The 26,323-nt window shown below is 38.3% G+C and overlaps 1 protein-coding gene across 2 annotated transcripts; it reads left to right on the forward strand.

Annotated features, from left to right (window-relative positions):
• The first annotated feature begins 2,865 nt into the window (after window positions 1–2,865).
• Window positions 2,866–24,692, forward strand: ZNF330 (zinc finger protein 330). Of its 2 annotated transcripts, none has more exons than XM_064585089.1 (10): window positions 2,866–3,061; window positions 5,139–5,271; window positions 7,160–7,179; window positions 7,284–7,354; window positions 10,430–10,509; window positions 16,216–16,342; window positions 16,631–16,735; window positions 21,141–21,187; window positions 22,250–22,367; window positions 23,728–24,692. In XM_064585089.1, the coding sequence occupies exons 2-10, from the start codon at window positions 5,152–5,154 to the stop codon at window positions 24,000–24,002; spliced, it is 963 nt and encodes a 320-aa protein (XP_064441159.1). In that variant the 5' UTR covers window positions 2,866–3,061; window positions 5,139–5,151; the 3' UTR covers window positions 24,003–24,692. The 2 variants fall into 2 exon arrangements, with proteins under 2 accessions (XP_064441159.1, XP_045736360.1); XM_045880404.3 differs by having other exon boundaries at window positions 2,867–3,052.
• The last annotated feature ends 1,631 nt before the right edge of the window (window positions 24,693–26,323 follow it).

Genomic DNA, 26,323 nt, shown 5'->3' on the forward strand with positions numbered 1-26,323 from the left:
AAACTGTCATCTTAAGGACAGAGGAATTGGCTGTTGCTAAGCAAAATTGATTCTTCGGAAAAAGCCAAACACTGAGATGGGTAGTAGCTATTAAAAATCTAAGAGTAAAATTCACAAAGCTTCTTTGGTAGCAAATAAAGAGGCTTTTATCTTCTGCAGTGGGAGGGCAGAAAAAGCTGAGGAACAGGCCCAGCACTAAATCATAAGTGTGGCAGAGCTCCAAAGGAGATTAACCACCATGCAGCTCAGCTAGGTCGGCTATGCCAAGGTCAGAATGCTGGATTGTAAAGAAAGAAACTCTGAGGAAGTGGGCTGGGTTGTGACACCTGAAAATCTTGAATTCCCAGATTCTCCTGAACCCTTTGTTTCTGAACATGGTCCATATTCCTGATTAATGGGTAGTGTCCCCACCAAACACACCTTGCTTAAATACCATGCAGAGGCTTCTCCTCATAGTACAACTAGTACTCCCTTCAGGAACTGTCCCCAGCCTCTCTCCCAGGGTAAGAGAAGAGAGAGAGAGAGAGGTGGGGCGGGGAAGGGCAGAGGGAGAGAGGGACTCTTAAGCAGCCTCCACATCCAGCCAGATGCTGGGCTTCATCTCACAACCTTGAGATCATGACCTGAGCCAAAATAAAGAGTCACACGCTTAACTGACTGAGCCACCCAGGCACCCCCTGGCACAATTATTATAATCACCGGCAAGGGCAGAGTGGCAGAAAGGGAAAGCGCTTTGATCCTCAGAAGATCAGGGAGATGGATAAAAGAATATAGTATCCCCAGGAGCAAAATGGATCCCCAGGCAGCAAACAAGGATCCTGCTCAGTGCATACCATCAAAATAAATCAAGGAAGTGCATGAGCAGGAGCCTGAGAACAATACTCTAATAATGAGTCACGATTCTTTGCTCAGGTTTGAAGTCTGAGCCAGTTTTGGGATCTGGAAACCATTGACAGAAAAAAGACCAGATTCCCAGGAGGAAGACCCTGAAACCTCATAATGGGGTACATTGTAATAGTTCCCCCAGTCCTTTCCCAGATGGTTCTTTACAATTTCCCTGGCTAACTGTATGTTGGGAAAATGAGAACATAAAAAAAATTTCTCAGTGTAATGGCAGATATAGGAATTTACCTGCCTTCTATCAAGCTTTACATTAAAGACATTTGCTAGATTGTCAAACAGGGCCACTCTTGTATGTTTTTGGTTTGGGAAAATACAACTTTTTTTGAAAAATATTTATACTAAGATGTAAGAGATGCATTACTTTTGATGAATTAATAAATTTTATCTCTTTTAATTTTTTGTGTGGTAAAGATATAGCCCACATAAACAAAGGTTGTTAGAGTCTTCAATTTTTAAGTTTTGGAGGGGTGTTGAGACCAAAAGGTTTAAGAATTGCTGCAACAGACAATGCCACAAGCCAAACCATCTGTGTAATCTTGGGGCACATTTCACAGTCTCTCTGCTTGTTTCCTCATGTGTAAACTTAGGAGTTAGTACTATATATGTGAAGCAATTAGAATGTCAGCAACATAAAATGAAATATAATCATTACTGATATTTTATTTTCTCTGTGAAATATAATATCTGCTAAAATTGATGGAAAAAGCGATGGAAAGTTGAGGAAAGGGGAGAAGACTGAATAAAAACATGTGGATGATGGGGATGATAGGTCTGATTAGGAAAATATAGGAGGATTGAAGGCAATTTCGAGAGCCTTGTGGAGGTTAGTAACTTTGTATTTAGAGTAAAATCATGGTTGTATAAATTTTTTTCCCCTTAACAACACTAAGTCCAGTGTAGAACAGAAAAGGCAAGCTGTTGAATTAACAGAATAGGGAATGTTCCAGTTGGTTTGATCAGAAAAAAAAAAAGGCAAATTGTGATTGATGGGATGAACTGCATTTGATAAACTGGAGAAAAAGGGGAGGGAAGGAAACAGCGATAATCGATAGGGAGAAAATAGAAGAGTTAAAAGATGTGAAGTCTTCATTAGGAGGGAAAATTGAGTGAGAGAGTTGGTAGAGTAGGACGTTAGACAGTTTGTCTGAATTTTGGATTTCAGTGGTTAAGTAGATGACAAGACCCGGCATGTGGTCACGAGAGTGGATGGCTGGAGTGGAGTGGAGGTGATGACTACTGGACATGAAATCAAGAACCCAAGAGAATGGGTTTGGATGTTAGGGTGATTCTGGGTGATGGCAGAAGTTGGAAGTCAGGTTCCAAAGTTTCCCACCAATAAGGAGTGGGTAAAAAAAAGCAACGACGAAGGAAAAAAAGTGGCATGGCTATATAGAAAGGACGACTAATTATCTGAGTGAGGTACAGGGAACAAGGGGACTGACCTCTACCTCCTAACCAAGAGATGAAGGAAGAGTGCAAAAATGAGCACCGTTCGCTTCATAGATGTTTAAAGCCAGTTGTCTTTGTAAGGGAGAGGATGTTAGGTTTCAATTAAGGACAAGGCAGAACACACACCAGAGGCCCAGAATGTGGGAGAATTTGTTCACAAAAGAATGGAGTTCATAGTTTGCACAGCAAACATGAAAAGTAGGATGTGAGGCACAAACGATGTAGGTAGCAGAAAGTTTCCAAAGAATTAGGCAAGAATTTAGTCAGTTAATGCAGTGTCAAGTTTGTGAGTTCATTTCCCTCTTCCTTTAGATTTCTCCTTTTCCGAAAAAAAATAAAATTGACCGGGCCTTCCTGTCCCCTGTCTTTCCGTTCTATTTTTCCTTATTCCCTCCTCTGTCAAATCCCTCATCCGGGAGTGGGAGTCCCGCCCCCCGCGGGAGTGGGCGGGACCGGGGCGGGGCAAACAGAAGTGGGCGGGCCCCTTCCTGTCGACGTGCTGCCGTAAGGTCGCTGCTGACGTAAGAGGACATCCGGTCCGGCTCCTAGTGTCGGAAATTGGCTCTGCCCACCCTCCTTCGGTTTTAGTAGCTCTTTCCCTGGAGTCGTGGCCCGCAAGTTGGAGTTGCTGCTGCCGCGGGCTGGTCTCACGCTATTCCCTGCCCTCTGCCCCCGGAGTGAGCCCGGCCTCCCCGCAAGGGTGAGCGAGGTCGGCCCGGAGCGCGCGTGAGGGAGGGTGTCCCGCGGGCGGGTGATGGTTGTCAGTTCCCCGAGCCGCATGGCACCTCCGCTGTTGCCTCTGGACGCCCCCATCACCCCGCTGGGTCCTCCGATTGCAGGCTTTTCCTCCAAAGCAGCGCTGACCCTGTGCCTCTTTCCTCATTTGATGACAGGCCACGTCTTAAGTCGAAGCGTTGCTGGAGAAGGGCTTACTTAAACCCATATAAGGCGTGAAAAATTTCACTCCTTTAAGTTTCCAAACCAAATGGGAGAAAAAAAATCGAGGCTCAGCCTGAGCCGATTCACCCCTGGGGGACGCAAAAATTCACCGGGATGATCACCCCGGATTGTTTTCTGAGTTCCTTTGGCAGGGGACTACACAATTTTTTTCACCCTGTAGAATTTGGTCGTTTTAAATACTGAAAGGATGATCTCGTGGGCTTGTACGTTACTTAGCTGACCACCTACTAAACCTCCTGGCCTGATTTGTCTATATTTTTAAGTCGCAGCTTCCCACCACTTGGCTTTTGCTTGGACATTTTAACATAAGAGTTGAAACCCAAAGTAGGAAAACTTAGTAAGACGAGCTAGCTGGTGCATGATTTCGCCCTGTTGTAATAGGGCCTTTTAAATGAGAAGTGTGAATTTCTTCAAAGTGATTTTTGGGAATTCTCTTCATGTATCATGGGTGTGTTTTGGTTTCTTTGAAGAGAATGTTCGTGCCTTCAGGGAGATTGTGTCACAGTCACCAGTGAAACTTAATCCTGTCCTTGGAAGTTTAGAATTTGTAGATCTTGAACAGGGCCTAGACGTGTAAATCTGTATTTTTTAGGAATTTCTACAGTTGATTTTTGAGAATCACTCTTAGAAAAGACTTAAAAAATACGTATTTTGAAGAATGTTAAAGAAACTTGAGATTCATATTGTGAAGCAAGTACATAATAGGCCCATTTATTAGTGTGTCTCTTCATTTATTGACTGCTTAATATATGCCAGGCAGGGCGGGGAGGTAAACATTGTCAAGAAAGACAGGGCTGAAATCCTCAAGGAACTTGTAGTGTGCAGACTGGATGAATAGCCAAATAAAAATGTGTTATTTAGTAAAAATCTTGTTTTTCTCAGTGTGGTAGTTCTTTCAACTAAGTGATGAAAGATGAAAGCCCGTTTTAAAGTCCTTATTTATACAGGGCTTTACATACATACTCCTATATAATACATACTCTTAAACATAAATTTGAACTCTGTTAAAATTATATGCTCACTTACATGTAGAGAAGAGCAGCTTCCAGAGTCAAAGCAACTACAGTACCTTTAATATCTTTTCAGAGGGGGTTGGCTCTGTAGTTAATGTTGTCATTTGACTTTACTTGTTAGATGTTTTGTTTAGCTATTACACAGGAGAAATAAGACTTTATACTTCAAATCTTAACGTCAAGTTGAATGTATAGCTCAAAAAATGATATAAACTGAGTATATAATATACTTTTAAATTATTTCTTGTTAATGATATATGCCTAATTTTTTAAAAAATTTAGTACAGAGTAATTTTTATTTTTTATTTTTGATTTTTTTAAAGATTTATTTGAGAGAGCAGGAGCATAAGTGGGGGGGGGGCAGAGGGACAGAGAATCTTCAAGCAGACTCCCCACTGAGAGTGGAACCCCAAGGTGGAGTGGGGGGGTGGGGGCTTGATTCCAGTACCCAGACACTTAGGCACCCCATGTACAGAGTAATTTTTAAAGAATACTTAACATGAGAGAAACTTTTTCTCTTTTTTCTCACTGGGAAAAGAAAACGTTTGGCTTCTAGGATAAATTGTTTTGATGTTTACATTTTTTAGAATTGTTTGGTAGTGCAAATAAGTGCCTTATCTTAAAAGTTATCTATTTTATTTGGGGTAATGTATATTTAATATTTCATAAAGGCTTAAAATGTGCTTACCAGTCAAAATGACAGGATTGAGTTTAAAATTTAATGAGTGAAAACACTTCATTCTACTGTTTCTTGGTTTATTTACAAAAGCAAATGCAACCAGGCAATTGTATCTTCTCTGTTCTCTTGTGTAGAAAGTGGGGTAAAATGCCTAAAAAAAAGACTGGTGCGAGGAAGAAGGCAGAGAACCGCCGGGAACGTGAAAAACAGCTCAGAGCATCAAGAAGCACCATAGATTTAGCTAAACACCCATGCAATGCGTCAATGGTAACAGCTTTTTTGGATACCTGTTGGTGGTTGAAAAACTGTATAATACTTATCTGAAAAATGCCTGAATAAAATTTTAGTGAATACAGAGTTGCATATATTTTATTGAATTTCAAATCTGTGTTAGAGTCACGTCCATTGTTTTCATTAAGGCAGAGTAGCAATGATTTTGTTTGATTTTATGTTATTTATAAACCTAGCGTATTACCTTGGCTGCTGTTAGTGATAGATATGAAACAAGAATACATACTAGGGATTGTGTGACGTTTTCCAGCTTCTCTAACCTTATATGCATAAGTTGTCCTATTAGTTGGAGCCTTTTCATTATTTCTCTTGGCAGTTCTTAACTCATTTGATTTTTCTTTTCTAAACTTTTCACTTTTCTTGACATCTCTTTTGGCTAACTGTCCTGTTACCTTCTTTTCCTGTGCTCAGTGGGTTAGTCCTGATCATTTCTTTTTTTGGCCATATTTCTCTGAGTTGTCCCATAATTTCCTATTTCCAGTCCTCTCTACTTTTTCTATTCCTGCTACTCCTCTTTCTTCTTCTTCTTTTGTTTCACCTAAAGATCATATGAAATGCTTAATATGACTTAATTCCCTGAATGTTTCTTTTGCATCTGTTTTGTGCCAGGTACTATTTTAGGCACTGTGGGGTATACAAAAATGAATGACACAGTCCTTGTTTTGATAAGTTTATAGATCAGTTGTCTTGTGTATTTCTTAAGATTTGTTTGTTTGTAAGTGACAAATCCAACTTAAGTAACTTTAGGGAGAAAAAGAGTTTACTATTTCTATATTATTTCTATTTCTGTTTACTACATTTACTAACATGTAGTTGGGAAGGGCAAGGATGTAGCGGGGACGCTGGGACTTGGACAACTGGAACCTGGAACAACCGTGCAGTTCCATCTTTTGCTTGTGTTTCTTTTTCCTTATTAGTTCCATTTTTTCAGATTGTCTTACCCCATTTGTTTGGGTTTGTAGGTACTGGTAGCTTGTGTGTCTCACATCACATAATGTTGTCAGAGAGGGAAAGAAGATAGCCCTGCTAACGTTTATGACTGGCATGGGGGGGGGCGGATGGGAGGGACCAGGATTACATAACACAGATAGGACAGATGGTAGAGACTCCCTTCAGGGTCATTTCTAGAGAAGAGGGTTATGGGACAGACAAAAGAATTGACTCATATACATAAATACACATAATGAAGACTAGAATTTAATAAGTGTTGTAATAAATGTACAGTTAAGACTAAGGTACATTTGGGCAAAGCAGGGATAAACTTGAGTGCGTGGATGGGGTACAGTTCATAGAGGAGGTGGGTTCATCACCAGAACTTTCAACAGGTAAAGATTGTAAGGATAGACTTTTCAGGGAAAATCATTAGAATAGTAAGGCATGGAAAAAGTATAAGACCTATTTCATGAATGGCTGACAAATAGTGACTTTAATCTAAAGTGAATAGGCCAGCAAGGTTTGAAAGTGGTTAGGGACCAGATTGTTGAGAACTTTTAGTACCATGTTTAAGATTCTAGATTTTCTGCGAGCTTCATCATATTGTGTTCTCTACCATTTCTTGTGTCCATTCTGTAATATTTATCTGATTAAAAAGCAACATCAACAAAAAAACACAACCCCAAAACAAACCACTGCTGTATTTATATAGCCTCTTGTGGAAATGCTACTCCTTTCTTTGGTGTGGTATGTACGGGAACATACCTTTGTTATTAAGGTGTGTATAGATGCTTGTATATGTGGGTGAAGTTGGAGGCTTTGGGGAAGTGTTACTTAAATTTTAACATGAAAAACAGGGTATTCTTTATAATGCAAGTAAATTGGGAGTTTTCAATCAGAAAATTAATGTTAATGTGTTTACATTTTACAGGAATGTGACAAGTGTCAGAGGTAAATTTTTATTTATTTCTTTTTCTATCTATATGTAATAAATAGATCCCCTCACCTTTTATCTGATATTGACTGAATTTTAAAATTTTATTTCACATGACAAGGCGGCAGAAGAATAGAGCGTTTTGCTATTTTTGCAATTCTGTACAGAAGTTACCAATTTGTGCACAGTGTGGTAAGTATATGATAACTGGGGACTTAAACCTTTTCTTTTCTTTTTTTTTTTTTTTAAAGATTTTATTTATTTATTTGAGACAGAGAGAATGAGAGAGAGAGCACATGAGAGGGGGGAGGGTCAGAGGGAGAAGCAGGCTCCCCGCCGAGCAGGGAGCCCGATGCGGGACTTGATCCTGGGACTCCAGGATCATGACCTGAGCCGAAGGCAGTCGCTTAACCAACTGAGCCACCCAGGCGCCCTTAAACCTTTTCTTTTATCAACCATTTGTTTTGCAGTTAATCAGTTTGACTGGTTTATCATTTTTTATAGTACTGTTAGACCTTACCATTAATGAAATAACAAATTGTTATTTGGTCTGTCTGACACTATCAAGTCTTGATTTTGTCTCTTTGATATAATGTTGAAAAATAATTAAGGTACAGTTTAGATACAGGTTACCACCATGTTGTAAACATTAAAAGATGAGATTTCAGACTAATAACATTTGGTGATCTGAATTTTTAGTTATACTAACTTTGTCTTGTTGATATCTGTTTGTATACTTTTCTAAGTTTTGATTCCTGCTGATATTGCCCACAGTATCTTAGACTGTTGAGAATAGATTTATTCCACATTTACTGATGCCAATTTTTTCTGTTTGGCATTAGCATATGATTCTTTTTTTTTAGCATATGATTCTTTTTTTTTAGCATATGATTCTTGAGTTTCCTCATATGTTTTCCCAAGTGATTGCAATAGAGTTCCTAAGCTCCGTATTCAGTTCCCAGGTATTTATTCAGAGTAAATGATTATTCAAAGTAAACTAAATGGTAAAACTAAGTGGTAGTTCATAGAACAACAAGATTGGTGTTTCCCAAATAGCCTTCCATAGAATACTTGAGCTATTAATAGGTATTTCTTTCTTTCTTTTCTTTGAGAGAAAGGGAGAGACAGTAGGAGGGGCAAAGGGAGAGGGAGAGAGAGAATCCCAAGCATGCTCCATGCCCAGTGCAGAGCCTAATGCAGGGCTCAATCTCGCAACAGTGAGATCAGGACCTGAGCTGAACAGACAGACACTTAAACAACTGAGTCACCCAGGTGTCTCTTAATAGGTATTTCTTAAAATAATACATACACTTGAGAAATGCTGCTTGTTTCATCCCTGCCTTTCTGTCTGGGAAATTTCTGTTACATATTTGTATGTTAAAGGTTCTGAAGACCTCCAGTAAAGAAACCTAATGAATTTTGTTCACACCAGATTTACTCCCCAAACTTTTATTTGAACAAATACTCCCTTTGGTTATGGGATGATAGTTTCAGGTGGAACACAATTTGGGGTATACTCACATAAATGTGTTTATGTATAACATTGTAGAAAATTAGGAAAGTTTAGGGCTATATCCCTGAATATTTCTAGCATAGTTCTAGTTTTCTAAGAGGCCATCTTTTGAGGTTTATCAGCTCAGGTCTTGCTCCCATGGTCATGAGTTCAAGCACAGCATTAAGCAGGCCCAGGATGGAGCCTACTTAAAAAAAAAAAAAAAATACTGGCCTAGAGAGACTACTTGTCTGCCAGTTTTTATATCTTTATTTTATAGAAGACAAATGAATATAGAATGAGAAAATAGAGGGGCTTCTGGGTGGCTCAGTCAGTTAAGTGTGGTGACGTAGGCTCAGGTCATGATCTCAGGGTCCTGGGATCCAGCCCTGCGTTGGGCTCCCTGCTGGGTGAGATGGGGTGGTCTGCTTGTCCCTCTCCCTCTGCCCCTCCCCCAGCTCGTGTGCTCGCACGCATGCTCTCTCTCTCTCAAATAAGTGAAATATTAAAAAAAAAAAAAAAAAAAAAGAATGAGAAAATAGATGATGAAGATTGAGTTCTTACTAGGACCATCCCATATTTTCATTGTTGGCTGGGCTTCAGTTATATAGTGCTGTGTACATGGATTTATTTCCCACTTACTGATTCTTATACTTAGACATGGAACAGTTGGGTAGCTGCTGTCTCTCTTCCCATTTCCTGTTGTCCTAGCTTTGTTCCTCAGATAATCAAGATAATGGAAAATTGTCCATCTTCTTTGTGTTTCATCTTCTACTTTGCAGAGTCTGAGATGGGTGATTAATATGTCACCTTAATTTTGACATAGAATATGATGAGTGAATTTCCTGATAGTGTTTCATGTTGGTAATTTGCTGCTAGATCAGAGCTTTTGTGGCTATATTGTGATTTTTAGCTCTATTACTGTATTCCTGTTTTTTCCACTCACTTGGGCACTATTTCAAAATTCTTTGGGAAGAATGTTTATTTGGGGGCTATGTTTGTCAATTTTTACATATGGATAAACTTAAAAAAAGAACTAGGTAAGTTACCTTATCATTGTTTGGTTTGGTTTGAGATGTTCTGTGGAAAGAAATAAACAATAGCTTCCAACCAGGCTGTTTTTATTGTTTTTTTGAGTAGAAATAAACAATAACTTCAAACCAGGCTATTATAAACTGTAAAATTCATTTTAAAGCATAGCTTTTTAAAATCTGTATTAATTCATCTGAAAATTCACAAGATTTTAAACTGCTTTGATGATTGTTGGATTACAACTGTAACTTGCAATTTCTGATTTTAGTACAAACAATAATTAACATTTAATTTTATTATGCAATACATTTTTATAGATTTACTAGTAAATTTCTAATCTTAAAAGATATGATTCAGGTTAGATCTCTGTTATATCAGTCTTTTTATTTTTATTTTTTTTATTTTTATTTATTTTTTTTTTTAAAGATTTTATTTATTTATTCATGAGAGACAGAGAGAGAGAAGCAGAGGGAGAAGCAGGCTCCCAAGGAGCAGGGAGTCCGATGCGGGACTTGATCCCAGGACACTGGGATCATGACCTGAGCCGAAGGCAGACGCTTAACCATCTGAGCCACCCAGGCGCCCCTGGTCTTTTTATTTTTAGTAATATGAGCAGTAAACTGATTTCTATCCATTTTCAAGTTATTGCTGTAGGAATTGAGGCTAGGTAAAAAGTGGCATTAGTGAATATTTACATGTACTACTTTGCATAAGACTACTAGTGCAAATTTGTCTCCTTACAGGGAAAACAAAGTGCATGATGAAGTCTTCAGACTGTGTCATAAAGCATGCTGGCGTGTATAGTACTGGCCTTGCAATGGTGGTAAGTTTCTTGTCTTCATTTCTTAGATGAGCAGGTTTCCAAGGATAAGAAAAGGCTTTCTGACCAGTGGTTATTTTTTCTAAATAGCACTGTTTTGTCCTTGATTCAGTCAGTCTGGAGTTTTCTGGATTATCTGTGCATATTATTTGTATGATTTTCCTATACTATCCACTTATTTTTGATTGCTTCCTTTTTTTCTTATTGGAAAACATACAAGAAATGGAAACTTATTTAAAGTTGACTTAAACAAAAATTCATTTGTCAGTGGTACCTTTCTAAAGTATATTAATCAGACTTCATAGGATGTCACTTACTGTACTGAAAGCCCTGCTTAAGCAAGGTTCAAGCTTTTGGTTAAAAAGCAGCCTAGTTTCAAAAGAACCTAGTATTAGTAGCTTTTTTATAGCTTTACATTTCAAAAAAGAATACATATTTAACATAGACTTATGCATAATTTCCTCATTACATGTAGAATTTTCTAAGGAAATTCATTGTTTTAAATACAGGCATACCTCAGAGATATTGTAGGTTGGCTACAGACAGTTGTAATAAAGCAAATATTGCAATAGAACAAGTCAAAATTAATTTTTTGGTTTCCCAGTGCATGTAAAGGTTATGTTTACAGTATTTACTGTACTGTAGTCTATTTAATGTGTAATAGCATTAATCTAAAGAAACATTTTAAATACCTTAATTTAAAAATATTGCTGTAAAATGCTAACCATGATCTGATCTTTCAGTGAGTCGTAATCTTTTGCTGGTGGAAAGTCTTCCTTTGATGTTCTCAGCTGCTGATCAGGGTGGTGGTTACTAAAGGTTGGGGTGGCTGTTGCAATTTCTTAAAATAACTATTTCTCCATAGTATGTGATGCTATTTGATAGCATCTTACCCACAGGAGAACTTCTTTCAAAATTGAAGTCAGTCCTGTCAAACCCCTGCTGGTGCTTTATAATCCAAGTTTATGTGATATTCTCAATCCTAGGTTGTCATTTCAGCATTCTTTGCAGCATCTTCACCAGGAGTAGATTCCATCTCAAGAAATCACTTTCTTTGTTCATTCATAAGAAGCAGCTCCTCATCTGTTTTATCATGAGGTCGCAGCAATTCAGTCCCATCTTCAGGCTCCACGTTTTTATTCTTTTGGTATTTCCACCACATTTGCAGTTAACTTTCTCCACTGAAGTCTCGAACCCCTCAAAGTTATCCATGACAGTTGGAATCAATTCTTCCTAACTGCTGTTAATGTTGATATTTTGATCTGTTCCCATGAATCAGTAATGTTCTTAAAGGCATCTAGGATCGTGAATCCTTTCCAAGTTTTCAGTTTACTTTGCCCAGATCCATTAGATGAATCACTATCTATGGCAGCTATAACCTTATGAAATATATTTCTAAATAAAAAGACTTGAAAGTCAAAATGACTTGTTGATACAGGGGTTGCAGAATGGATGCTGTGTTAGCAGTCATGAAAACATTAATTTCATTGTATCTCCCCATCAGAGCTCTTGAGTACCAGCTGCATTTTGAAAAGAATCCTTTTTCTGAGCAGTAGGTCTCAACAGTGGGCTTAAAGTATTCAGCAAACCGTGTTGTAAATAGATGTGCTGTCATCCAGGCTTTCTTGTTCCATTTCTTAGGGAGCACAGGCAGAGTAGATTTAGCATAATTCTTAAGGGCCCCAGGATTTTCAGAATGGTAGGTTAGTATTAACTTTAGCCTAAAGTTACCGACCAGCTCTATTAGCCCCTAATAGGAGAGTCAGCCTGTCCTTTGAAGCTTTGAAGCCAGGCACTGACTTCTCTTCTCTAGCTATGAAAGTCCTAGATGGCATCTTCAAATTTAAGGCTATTTTGTCAACATTGAAAATCTGTGGCATAGTGTAACCACTTTCATGAATTATCTTAGCTGGATCTTCTGGATGACTTGCTATAGCTTCTGTATCAGTGCTTTCTGCTTCACCTTGCATTTTGATGTTTTGGAGACGGCTTCTTTCCTTAAGCCTCATGACCCAACCTCTGCCAGCTTCCAACTTTTCTTCTGCAGCTTCCTCACCTCTCTCAGTTTTCATAGAACTGAAGAGAGTTAGGGCCTTGCTCTGAATTAGGCTTTGGCTTTAGAGAGTGTTGTGGCTGATTTGATCTTCTATCCAGACCACTCAGACTTTCTCCATATCAACAATAAGGCTGTTTTGCTTTTTTATCATTTGTGTGTTCATTGGAATAGCATTGTTAGTTTCCTTCAAGAGCCTTTTTTTTTGCATTCACAACTTGGCTGAGTATTTGGCACAAGAGGCTTACTTTTGGCCTTTCTCAGCTTTCAGCCTGCCTTCCTCACGAAGCTTAATCCTAGCTTTAGATTTAAAAGTGAGAAATGTACAGCTCTTTTACTTGAACACTTAAGAGGCCATTGTAGGGTTATCAATTGGCCTAATGTCAATAATGTTGTGTCTCAGGGAATAGGGAAGCCCGAGGAGAGGGAGAGAGGTGGGCGAACAGCTGGTTGGTAGAACAGTCAGAATACATATAACATTTACCAATTAAATTTGCTGTCTTACACGGGCATGGTTTGTGCACTCCAAAACAATTTTAATAGTAATATCAAATTTAATATCAAATTTAATATCAAATATCAAATTTAATAGTAATATCAAAGAGCACAGATCACCATAACAAATATAATAATAATAAAAAAGTTTGAAATGTGAGAATTACTGAAATGTGATGCAGAGACATGAAATGAGCAAATTCTGGTGGAAAAATGGCACTGATGATTGCAGGGTAGCCACATACCTTCAATTTATAAAAAATACACTAGCTGTGAAGTGCAGTAAAATGAAGCATAACAAAATGAGGTATGCTGTAATAAAAAGAGTTGTGTAATGCATTTTGCTCTCTTTTTCACTAAAAAGTATCTCTTTAACCAATTTTACTGTATTCTGTTGTGTGGTTTACTTATTTTTTTTTAAAGATTTATTTATTTATTTGAGAGAGGAGGGGATACAGAGGGAGAGGGAGAGAGAAACCCAAGCAGACTTCACACTGAGTGCGGAGCCCGATGTGGGGCCATTCTCAAATCCCTGAGATCACAACCTGAGCCAAAACCAAGAGTTGGATGCTTTAAAGACTGTGCCACCCAGGCTCCCCTCTGTTGTGTGATTTTATGCCCAGGTCCAAATTTCATTCCATGAGGAAAGTAATAGTACCTCTATGTCAAGTAGATATTTTATTTATAGCAACTTGCCAAGAACATAATTTTCTGTCATGATTTATATGATTTATTTCATGTGTGCATATCTTACAAAAGCAAGAAACTAGACTTATTCATCAGTATCTTGTGAATTCCTCTTCATTTTAAATACAGGATTGTCATTGTTATCTTTATTCATAAATCAATGTAGTCTTCCTTGGTAGCTTGCTTATGTCCAGATTTATCAAATGCTTTTTAAAAAATTCACTAAGTTATATGAATGTGAGTGATCTCTTACATAAAACATTTCAGTAGACTCATGTATCATTAGCTATAAATTCTAGAAAAGTGATTTTTTGGGAATCTTCTATTTGCCTGTTGAAATTCCCTTTCTCTTCCCTCTTCCCCACCCTGCTTTGCCCTGGGAACCTCACCTGTGTGTATGGACTAGATCAATGGCTTTCTTACCTTCTGGCTTCCCTTTGGGTTCAGCCAATGGAAGACCCTGGCAGGAAAACATGTAGATGGGAGGACAGTACAATCTGGGTGTTTATTCTCTCAGATCTCTCTACCAGGTTATCCTAGTTTGGACATGAATTGGCCACAGTTCCTCTCTATATGGCCCGGTAATCCTCTCTACACTGCTCTCTCTTAAGGTTCTGATAACTCTCTCCACTCCCCTTGTTTCAGGCTCAGAGGTGGTAACTGCATCATCCCTTATGTTTTTTCTAAGACTTTCCCTGTCCTTTGTAAATCATCTCTTGTAAACTCTCCAGGATTACCCAGTTTAGTGTGTCATCTTTTTGTTGTTAGAACCTTGAATGTTCCAAGAGATGTATTGGAGGATTTGCTATCCACGGTGATAATCCATTTTTGCAGCTGCAAAAACACCCTATTTGTTCTTTACTACTTCTGTTACAGAGTCTTGAATACTAGAACACTGAATTGAGATTCGGAACACCGTGGTTTAAATCCTAGCTCCACTGTCGTGTAGCTCTGGGATTTGGATTTAAGACTTAGGCCCATATTTGTCACCTGTAAAGGAAAGACCGTCTAGTCCCATTTTCTTTTTTTTTAAATTTTATTTATTTATTTGTCAGAGAGAAAGAGCATGCACAAGCAGGGGGAGTGGCAGGCAGAGGGAGAAGCAGGCTCCCCGCTGAGCAAGGAGCCCGATGTGGGACTTGATCCCAGGACCCTGAGATCATGACCTCAGCCCAAGGCAGATGCTTAACCGACGGAGCCACCCAGGCGTCCCTAGTCTCATTTTCTTAAGATTCTTTCTAGCAATTAATATTCTATAGATGTCATTGTGTTATTGAAAGGTATAGTCTTTCTCTCTTATCTTGATGTAAAATTGGAGAGTCTTATCCTGGTATTTAATTCTGTATAGTTTATTTTAATTTTTTTCCATAAAGAAATGTAATGATTCAAAGCACAAGTCACCTTAACAGAAAAAAGATGCTGACAGAAGTTTAATATTTTTTCTCAGTTATTCTAGAAAAGCTATGTGAATTATTTTTATTTTTTATTTTTTTTAAAGATTTTATTGATTTGACAGAGAGAGACACAGCGAGAGAGGGAACACAAGCAGGGGGAGTGGGAGAGGGAGAAGCAGGCTTCCCGCCGAGCAGGGGGCCTGACATGGGGCTCGATCCCAGGACCCTGGGACCATGACCCGAGCTGAAGGCAGACGCTTAACCAACTGAGCCACCCAGGCGCCCCAGCTATGTGAATTATTTTATAAATGATTCAGGAAGGAATTTTCTTAAGTGAGAAATACTTCCTTTTTTTTTTTGGAAGATGGAATATATATTTATTATAAATCACAATATCACAGGTGCACAACATAATGATTTGATATTTGTGTATATTGCAAAATGATCACCGCAATAAGTCTAGTTAACATCTATCACCTCACATAGTTACAATTTTTTTCTTGTGATGAGAACTTTTAAGATCTACTCTCCTCGCAACTTTCAAATAAATAATACAGTATTATTGACTATAGTCTCCATGCTATACACTACATCCCCATGACTTATTTAATATGTAACTGGAGGTTTGTACCTTTTTTATTATTACTATGTTCAATTAGAAGTCAGAAATATTTCTAATTGAAAAAATTCAGTTTAGTTACTGTAATTGTTATAGATAAGAATGCTTAAATGTGGACTCTGGACACCATTCAAATTAGAATTCAATTTGAAGGCAACACTTTTAGCTCCGTGACTTACTTTAATGATCAGTACTGGGGTTAAGTGTATAGTTTCCCCCTTCTTTTTCTTTTGATTTATAGCCAAGTTTTTTATATCGTAAATAGCTGCTGGTGAAGTAGTTTGATTTTCAGAGAACCCTCTTTAATTTTGGCTTAAACAGAAATTTTTTTTAATGAAGCCACCCACTATCGCTGAGGGTTGATAAATTGCTAAATGTCCACAATTTTGATGGTTGCCCTTGGCTAAACAATGGTTGCAGCCAGGCAAGTGACAAAGATTTTTTGTGTTCCTTGGTTTCAGGGTGCTATATGTGACTTCTGTGAAGCCTGGGTTTGCCATGGTAGGAAATGTCTTAGTACCCATGCCTGCGCCTGCCCTCTTACTGATGCTGAGTGTGTGGAGTGTGAACGAGGTGTCTGGGACCACGGTGAGTGATTACATGCACGTGGTGAACTTTACTGTATTAAGTAAAGGCTGACTTTGAAACATTCTGGGTGCTCTTTTTATATGAGTAGCCAGGGGATTGTGGGAGTCCCCTTTTTTATGGTTCAGTTTGGCAGTTTTCATTGTAGCCTTTACCAGAACAAAAACTACTGTGTCACTTTGGTGTAATTCTGAAGTAAATCGCTTGACTTCTTTAAATTGATATTTATGGCTTCTTTAAATTGAAATTTATCATGGTTACATTTGTGGGTTTTGTTTTTTAATCCAATAGGAGGCAGAATATTCAGTTGTTCTTTTTGTCATAACTTTCTCTGTGAAGATGATCAATTTGAACATCAAGCCAGCTGCCAGGTTTTAGAGGCGGAAACATTCAAATGTAAGTTTTTATAAATTAGATGTCCTTTATACCCAGGATTCTTAATAGTATTAAGTGTTAGACTCAAAAAAGAATCTAGTTTTTTATGCAGCCTCTTGTGGACTATAATTCAACTTAATATCTATTTTCCGTTTCTAAAAAAAATTCAGAACTACATAGTCTGTTCTTTTCAGTAGGGATGCCACTGGCATTTTGGTTGGGTCAGTTCTTTGTTATGTGGAATTGATTATAGGACTGTAGCCTTCCTGGTCCTGAGTACTAAGTACCATTTTCACCTCCAAGTTATTATAACAACTCCCACCCCTACCCGCCACCCGCCGCCCCCCTCCCCCCCCAAACCCACACACATTTCCAAATGCCTTCAAGTAAGTGATACGTAATACTACCCCTGGTTTGTTCCTGCTAGTTGGTTTCGGTGATTGTTAGACAAGAGTATGCATCAGAAACACCTGTGGAGGTTTTTTAAACATACAGCCACCCAGGCCTCATCCCTGAGATTCTTTGAAGTCTGTGGTAGGTGCAGGCCTATGTATTTTACCCACACACGTAATTGTCATGTATCTTTCAGTTTGAGAACCAGTGTAACTGGTTCTCAATGGTATTATCTTTACAGATTACATTTTATTTCCGCATTATTTTTGATTCTCAAAAGCTCAAAATTTAGAGTCAAACACCTCCTGGTTATGTGATTTTGGGCAAATCACCAAATCTTTCTAAAGCTGAATTTCCTTATTTATTAAAAGAAGATGCTAATTTCTTTTTCAAAGAGTTAATTAAAATGAGAATCCATATAAAGTGTTATTATGGTACCTTTTACTTAGAAAGCCCTTATTAAATATCGTTATAGAAAAGGCTGAAATTCCCCAGGTACTCACTTGCTTGAATTTGGTTTTTCTTTTGATAAGAAATGCTAATCTCTATATTCTCTTACAAATTTAAAGTTGATAAGTTGTCAGTTTTAATATATACATAGATGCATATATATGTAATTCTTACAATATTCATATAGAAATTCTCAAAGGTTAAAGAACATCTCAAAGTAGATAGCATTTTTGAGCCATTCTTAGGCTTCTGCAAAATCTGTAATATAAAAATTGAATTACTTTATTTGGAGCCTGAGAACTTTGAGTATTTTGTAGCATTTGACCCCAAAGACTGGCAGTTGTGAGTGATAAGACTATAATTTCATCAGGAAGTTTTAGTGATTCAGTAAAAGACAAAAGGAAAAATACAAAAGCAGAATAGTTGACAGGATTTTAAGATAAATCTATCATCATGTCTTTGATACTTGATATTAAGGTTATGTTCATTGCAGGTTCCTAGGTATCTTTGGTTTACTGTAGTTTATCTTCTTTACTTTTTTTTCATTGCTTTAGTTTTTTTCTTGCCATTCTTTCTTTGCCAGTTGCCATTCAATGCTTGTTTTTTTCTGAAATATTTTCCTAATCATACCCATAGGCCACAAAGGTATAGCTTGTTTCCACCCCCTTAACTGGTTATATCTCATCATTTATAGGTTTGACCTTACTTAGGAATTGGGAGATATAGAAATTCTTTAAGATACTTATTTACCTGCATTATCAGTGGGAAAGATGTTTTAAGAAAAAACAAAACAAATACGTTGACTCTGCCTCTATTTTTTTAAATAATTAAAATGGCTCCAGGACTTCTAATTTAAAATGGCTTGTTATCAGCAGAGTTTGATGCATCCCAACCTACTCTTTTAAAATACTCTGAAGACATAGAAATAGATTTAAAATGGAAACCATTCCCCAGTTTAAAACTAGGAAAGTCAAACTATTTTTATATTTATTTATGTATTTATTTATTTATTTATTTAAGATTTTAATTTATTTTTTGACAGAGAACAAGACAGCGAGAGAGGGAACACAAGCAGGGGGAGTGGGAGAGGGAGAAGCAGGCTTCCTGCCGAGCAAGGAGCCAGATGTGGGGCTCGATCCCAGAACCCTGGGATCATGACCTGAGCTGAAGGCAGACGCTTAACGACTGAGTCACCCAGGCGCCCCGTCAAACTATTTTTAGAATCTGGGAGAAATGCATTGTTTATATAAGTCCAAAATTGTAACTCTTGGGGAGAGAAATAACTGGGCAGTGAACCAGAGTGCATATGTGTTGGCTTGAGGTAATCAGGGAGAGAAGAATGGCAGAGCCATGTTCCATCCTAGGTTGAGTTCCCAGAAGTAAGGATGAGGGCAAGATAGACAAAATTAATTTCTTGGGATCATGTCTTTGTGGCACGTAGAAGACTCAAGTAGTGGGGATGGGAAAAGATTCTATATCAGAAATTCCTGGGGCTCCTTGGTGGCTCAGTCAGTTAAGCATCTGCCTTCTGCTCATGTCATGATCCCAGGGTCCTGGTATTGAGCTCCAGGTGGGGCTCCCTGCTCAGCGGGAAGCCTGCTTCTCCCTCTGCCTGCTGCTTTGCCTACTTGTGATCGCTCTTTCTCTCTGTCAAAAATAAATAAATAAAATATTAAAAAAAAAAAGATGCCTGGTGTACACTGGGAGATTGGGTTGGGAGCTTTGTACTTTCAGTGTGTGTTCTGGCTATGTATTTGAAAGAGATTTATAACATTTTGGTTAAGTATATCCTTTTTCTTTTTCTTTCTTTTTTTTGACTGAATGAAGAAGGAACCAAAAAACTCCCTGGGCATATCTTCAGGTGGAAATGATTGAGATTTCAGATTTTTGTCCCCACAGACTGAATGAAATAATATGGTTATTACTGAAGTACTTTGGTATACTTATATATGCCTTATATAGTTAACCCTTGAACAGTATGAGGGTTAGGGGCACCAACCCTCTGCACAGTTGAAAATCTGCATATAACTTCTGACTCCCCAAAAACTTAACTGCTAATAGCCTATTGTTGACCAGAAGCCTTACTGATAACATAAATGGTTGATTAACACATATTTTGTATGTATTATATGATATATTCTTACAATAAAGTAAGCTAGAGAAAGTAAAACGTTACTACGGAAATCATAAGGCAGAGAAGATACATTTAAAGCACTGCACTGTATTTATTGAAATAAATTTGCACGTAAGCAGACTGGCACAGTTCAAACCCATGTTGTTCAAGGGTCAACTGTATATAGTAAGTACTCAGTTGATTTTTTAACTTTTATTATTAACACATAGGACAAATAATACATATCCAACTGAATTATTGGCATTACGGTGGAAGAAAGCAGGATACTCGGACAGAAGCAATAATAATAATACATATAATTGAGAGCATCATTTCTGAGTGTAAAAAAAGTACTTGCCTGTTCACATAAAAAAGGCAACCCATGAACCAGGCAAAATTAAGTAAAAGAATTCCCAAATTAGAAACATCTGGTCAAATATTTGCATTACAAAGACAGGCTTCCTTTTACTTGTTTTCCTTTTTATTTTTTCAAGACCTCTAAGTGAATTGAAAGTTAATAGTTTATATTCAGGCTTTATTAGTGTAAGGCTTAGTTTATTTTCTCTTTCTATACCTCTGGTACTTATTTTTTTCTTCCATTTCTGGCACAGTCAATATGTGCCAGACATTCTGGCTGTTCTAATATATTTGCACTTAAGTTTAGGTTTTTCCTCAGTAATTACAGGTAATGACCAAAATTAACATGGCTTACTGACTAAAATAGTAATAAAATATTTTGGGATTTTTCCCATCTTTTCCTGCCCACTTGAACATTATTTTCTCTTCATAACTACCCTTTCTACCTGAAGTATTCTATTCCCTTATCAGAAGTTATGCAAAAAATGGCAATAGCCTGCGTCATCAGGAGAGATTATATATTAATGGAGAAAATTATTCTTTTTAAGATTTATTTATTTATTTTTTAAAGATTTTATTTATTTACTTGAGAGAGAGTGAGAGAGAGAGCATGAGCAGGGCGAGGGGCAGAGGGAGAAGCAGACTCCCTACTGAGCAAGGAGCTTGATGTGGGGCTCCATTCCAGGACCCTGGGATCATACCTGAGCTGAAGGCAGATGCTTAACCAACTGAGTCACCCAGGTGTTCCTCTTTTTGAGATTTAAGCATTATGTGATAAAGGGAAGAACTTCAGCCAGTGTCATGAAAAAAAGGATGTCTCACCATTTCAGTTTTCTAAATATAATTAATGAAGTTTGCCATCTCCTAGAACGGGAGAAGTGGAAGGAGATTGGAGAATAATTAGTGTCATACTAGCGAAAGAATGCTGGGTGTGTGCACTTCGTTTCCTTCCTTCTGGCTGGGGATTCCATCTCATTTTATGTGCCCTCTAGGTTATATTATGAGACCAAAAAAAATGTTAATAATTGATCTAAGTACATCAAGTATAAATCTGTGGAAAATAGTGTTTTCGTTCGAAGTTTGAATCTGGACATTATGTATTTTTGCCCATAGGTGTTTCATGCAATCGACTTGGTCAGCATTCCTGTCTCCGTTGTAAGGTATACTTGTTTGCTATTTTTAGATTTGGTTTTTAATCCCAGTACTCCTCCACCTTGGATTATTTATAGCTATTATTAATCTATAAGGGTCTTTAAACATTATGTAGTTTACTTCTTTTATTTTGGAGATTGTGAAATTGAATTGAGAAAGCTGAATGACTTTCCAAAGGTCATCCAGTTGGCTTATCTTAGAGTCGACACTAATGCACATGTCTCCTGAATCTTCGCTCAGTGTTTTTACACATTACGTTTATGGAGAATATTCTGACCAAAATGTTGAGAGTATATTTTAATTAATATCACAGTTCACTTGCTTAGGAGAGTTTGAGTAAAGTGAAGATTTCCATAATGTTCTATTTCCTTAGATCTTGTCTCCAGCATTTCTGTTTGTCAAAAATCATTAAACAGGTGCAGTGAATTCACTTCCTATCAGAAACATTTCTCCGGTTCTTCTGGTCCTAACCCTGTCTCTTGTTTCTCTCTCAAATCTGCCCCAATTTGGCCAAATGGCTTTCAGGTGTTGTCTGTGCTGTTTCCTCTGCCTTAGATCTCTCTTCCCATTTTGCTTATCCTACTGTACCCTTGTTCTCCTTCAGATCTCAGCCAACACATCATGTTTTCCAGTAAACCTTTCCTGAATCCCATATCCTGTTTAGTGCCCCTCCGCTGCACTTCCCTTTCATTGCAGAGTGTTTCACAATTATCTTTCCACTTGTCTTGTGTCCCCAGTTAGGTTATGTATCTGTGAGGGTGGATAGGCTATTCACCATTATGTCATCAGGGGCTTTGTGAATGCTCATATATTTATGAATGAATCAGTGTGCCTACACTGTTCATATCCTATGTATAGTTTCTGCTTTATGTTAGGTCATAGTTCAAAGAGTTCTGGCAAAGACCATTTCCCTTAAGAAATTTAAATCAGGAGTGTGACCAGTCCCAACAAAAGTCTTAATCTCTACCCTAACAAAACTGCCTTTAAATCTCCAGGAAATATTTAGTGATAATTTTGTATATTTTTTTGAATTATTTATTTACTTGCTTATTTTTACTTCTCCTATGTAGGCTTGTTTCTGTGATGATCATACAAGGAGCAAAGTGTTTAAGCAAGAAAAAGGAAAACAGCCTCCCTGCCCCAAATGTGGACATGAAACTCAGGAAACTAAGGATCTCAGCATGTCAAGTAAGGCTCTTCTTAAAATACCAATGGAGTGATTTTGCTTTCTTGCTTAGATAAGATTTATCTCTTTTTTTTCTCTTTCTATTTTTGTTTTTGCCTCTTCTTTGTATTTGAAAAGATGAATGTGTTCTCTTAAGCAAATGGAATTTTACAGCCTTGGAAAATTTGTGGGTGAAGTTTCTCAATTTAACTTAAAAAATACACCATCATTCACTTTGATATTTGGCATTTGACTCAGTTAATGACATAGTGAATACTGAAATTTAAGACCAAAAAGTGATTTTTCTGCCTTTGCTGAAGCTTTCCTTGTTAAATAATTGAGTAGCTATAAATCTTTAATATTCGAGTGCTGGTAATCTTCAGTGCTTGGAAGTTGGAATTCATTCTGAAGCTTTTTGTAGTTGTGTGGTATTTGAGCAGCTATGCTTATTATGTAATAGATCACTACTATAGGAAATTGTTTTGTGGTTTTTACATAACTTTTTTGTGAAGGAGTAAGACTACTACAGACATGCTTATAGTAATGCAGCTTACAATTTTGTTAAAGAGAATTTGACTCTTTACCAAACGTAGCAGAATGGAACCATAATTCTAAATGACCCTGACAATACTTTTGTTTAATCAAAGAAGTAGTTGTACAATGAGGTGAGACTGATGATTTTGCTGATTTTTTGCACTAAACCGTATTGCCACTTAGGCAGAAGAAATGAAGGGCTTTGTCTTATCGGACACCAGAATTACAGAGTAGTTCTCTTAAGAAAAATGTGTAGTGACATGAATTCAACAGTTCTGTGATTTGAAAATAAAATTTTAATCTGTCAAATGAAGAGCATTTTAGTTTTTAACATGCCTTATTTGAATTCTGTTTGGAGAGTGCTATTGTTCTTCTTTTTTTTTTTTTTAAGATTTTATTTATTTATTTGACAGAGAGAGACACAGTGAGAGAGGGAACACAAGCAGGGGGAGTGGGAGAGGGAGAAGCAGGCTTCCGCTGAGCAGGGAGCCCGATGTGGGACTCGATCCCAGGACCCTGGGATCACGACCCGAGCCGAAGGCAGACGCTTAACAGCTGAGCCACCCAGGCGCCCCCTTATTTTGTTTTCCAACTTTTTCTAGATTTAGTGAAATGACACTGTTGTCTTTATTATTTGTTATATATGGTATGTGTATAGACTCTGAGTAGGATAGAACCGATTGTTGTTACTGAGGTCTCCTTTCTTTCTAGTTAAGTATTAAGTGAGGAAATTAGGAAAATGGGAGTAAGAAGCAGCCAGTCAAGTTCATGTAATTTTGTATATTGTAGAGAAAAGTGAAGATGTAAAGAATCGGAACAAAGTGCCATGTACATGTCTGTCTTTTGCAGCACGCTCCCTGAAATTTGGCAGGCAGACTGGGGGTGAAGAGGGAGATGGAGCTTCTGGCTATGACGCCTACTGGAAGAACCTTTCTTCTGATAAGTGTGGTGATAGCAGCTACCATGATGAAGAGGAAGATGAAGATGAAGCAGAGGATGATGAAGAGGAAGAAGATGAAGTTGGAAAGGATTCAGATGCTGAGTCATCCGATTTATTTACCAATTTGAATTTAGGAAGGACCTATGCCAGCGGCTATGCCCACTATGAGGAACAAGACAACTAGGAGAGCGGCTTGCCCCTGCGGGACCATGTCTGAGAGGAGCCGGAATATGTGTGCCTGATGAATTGGGTGTGGGTGTTCAGAAGTACTGTCACTTAGCCTTGTGCAAAAGACTAGTCACATTCACGGGGGCAAGGAGTAGGGCATGGCATTTTTATAGGAACTGATAATCAGGCTTATAGCATAAGAAAAATGAGTTCCACATGTAAGATGTGTATTGATCCAAGCAATTGAAGCATCGTGGATTGGAGTTTTACTGATTTCAGTAATCAGTAGGTTATGCCAATTAGATACATACACAGGATAAAAGAATAGGATGATAATATATTTGATTGAAATTAAATTGCTGTTTTTATTAAAAAACTGCTTATATTCATTCTGATTTTGTAAGATGGTAATGGGTAAAACGAATTATTGTATTTTTCCTTGTAGGTCCACAGGATGAGAGTCAGATGTTAAATGCTGAATTTTCATTAAATATTCATGTTATCTTAAGTAGTCACGATATGTATGTTTTAGCAATTACTCATTGATTTTTTTTCTTCACAGTGTGTGCCCTGAACAGCACCTGTTATGAATGCCTAAATGTATAGACAAAGGTGACCACGTAGCTCGTTTTCAGAGACACGGAGACAGTATTATTATACAGATGCATTATGCATTTGTCTTTGAATAAATCTAGTATTTCACTTACGTACTTTTGATATTGAATTTCTTGTTCTTAACTTTTTAAACTTACTTTGGAAAGCATTTCCAATATTTTTTTATAAACTGCTTCATTTTTCATCTACTACGCAAAATAGGTAGCAGAGATTAGTGGTGTGGTAGATGCAGACTTTTGCGGCTAGAGTCCATCACTCATGGTAGGTGGAGAACAGGAAGTTGTGGGCGCAGGTTCCCGTTGTACACCTTACCCTGGCGATGGATTGGGATGGTGTGCTAGAGAGGAATGTGTTAGTGCCCCGGCTGGCATTTGAGAAGGATGGAGAAAATTGTAGCTGTGAGGATAAAAGGGTTGGATGGCTATTGCTAGGCCATTCTTACTCTATAGAAACATAATGAACAGCTGAGGGCAATAATGGGCCGTGGGAAGCCAGGTGTGAAAGCCAGAGGGCCTCTGGATGCACGGGAACTAGTTTTCATCTCTTGCAGCAGGATGGCTGAGAAAGCTGAGGCCCAAGCACAGGACTTAATAGTCTGTATGGATAGACTTCAAGACAGTTGCCAATCAAGGCAGGTCTGTTACGTAGCGGTCAGGGCACTTGTTGAGAAAACCCAGGACCCTGACAAGTGAGGTGGAGGCATCTGAATGGATGCTGCCGAAGATGTTTACTCCACAGACTCCTGAACTTTCTGGGCCTGCAGTCGCAGCCCACCCCTCTCTGGTAAGGGCAGACACTCCTGCCCTGCCTCCAAGCTGGGTGACAATGCAGAGCTCTCTCCCCAGGCAACAAGTCCCCCCTTTAGGACTTGTCCTATCTCCAGGCTACTAGGTTTTGAATTAGGATTAAATAGCTATAATTTGGGTTAAGGAAAACTCAGCGGGAGAGGTGCTGGGCCTGCAGAGAAGACCAGAGTCTACCCCAAGGAGCTGCAAGAATTGGCCAGCGTGGACTGGGAGGAGCTGGAGGAGTACATGAGGCCAGAATCAGGGTGAAGATCAAGAGAGTCCGATCATAAACTAGGGGAGAACTTAATAGCACCCACATTGGGTCCTTGGGTTGCAGGATAAGAGCTATCCTAAATTAATAGGATTTAACACCCTCGTTGAGATCCTGGGAGTTGGTATGAACTCACTCTACCAGGATGGCTCCTAGAAGCATGGAAAAAGCAATGACTGATTCTGAGCAAAAGCAAAGTTGAAATGCAAGCATATTACTGTGGCAGAGTGTGGAGGAAAGGATTAAAAGTTGAAGGAAGTGGATATGCTGGAATGGATAGATGGGCTCCAACATACCAAAGTGGGTGTAGTTACCACGACAACAAAATGTCACTGTGAGCAACAGATGAATGCATCCTTGCTTTATGAGGCAGGTCAAACCAGCTGTTCTAGAAAGACCAGTGGTTCATTCTCCGTGGAATAGACACACATTCTGGGAATGGGTTTGCCCTTCCTTCTGCAGGGCCTCATCCAACATCATCAGTACCTGAGAGCTTATGGAGTGTTCAGTTTACTGAGATGAGACACCACCTAACATGATGTCAGGTCGGGGGATCATCTTTCAAGCAAAGGAGGGGTAGGAATAGGCCTGTAACCATGGGACCAAGGGTATCACATACTCTGCCACCTAGAAACTTCTTCCCTGGGGATATGTTGTCATGGT

This window comes from Mirounga angustirostris, unplaced genomic scaffold, assembly GCF_029215605.1.
Source record: "Mirounga angustirostris isolate CCGP_5_RB_7025 unplaced genomic scaffold, mMirAng1.0.hap1 SCAF_2, whole genome shotgun sequence".
Lineage (NCBI taxonomy): Eukaryota > Metazoa > Chordata > Mammalia > Carnivora > Phocidae > Mirounga > Mirounga angustirostris.

Excerpts from the sequence above, each read along its gene's own strand:
- ZNF330 (XM_064585089.1), top strand. The coding sequence starts at position 5,152 with ATGCCTAAAAAAAAGACTGGTGCGAGGAAGAAGGCAGAGAACCGCCGG. Across the intron at positions 5,272-7,159 it reads ACCCATGCAATGCGTCAATG|GAATGTGACAAGTGTCAGAG; the intron begins GTAACAGCTTTT and ends TACATTTTACAG. Across the intron at positions 16,736-21,140 it reads AGAGGCGGAAACATTCAAAT|GTGTTTCATGCAATCGACTT; the intron begins GTAAGTTTTTAT and ends TTTTGCCCATAG.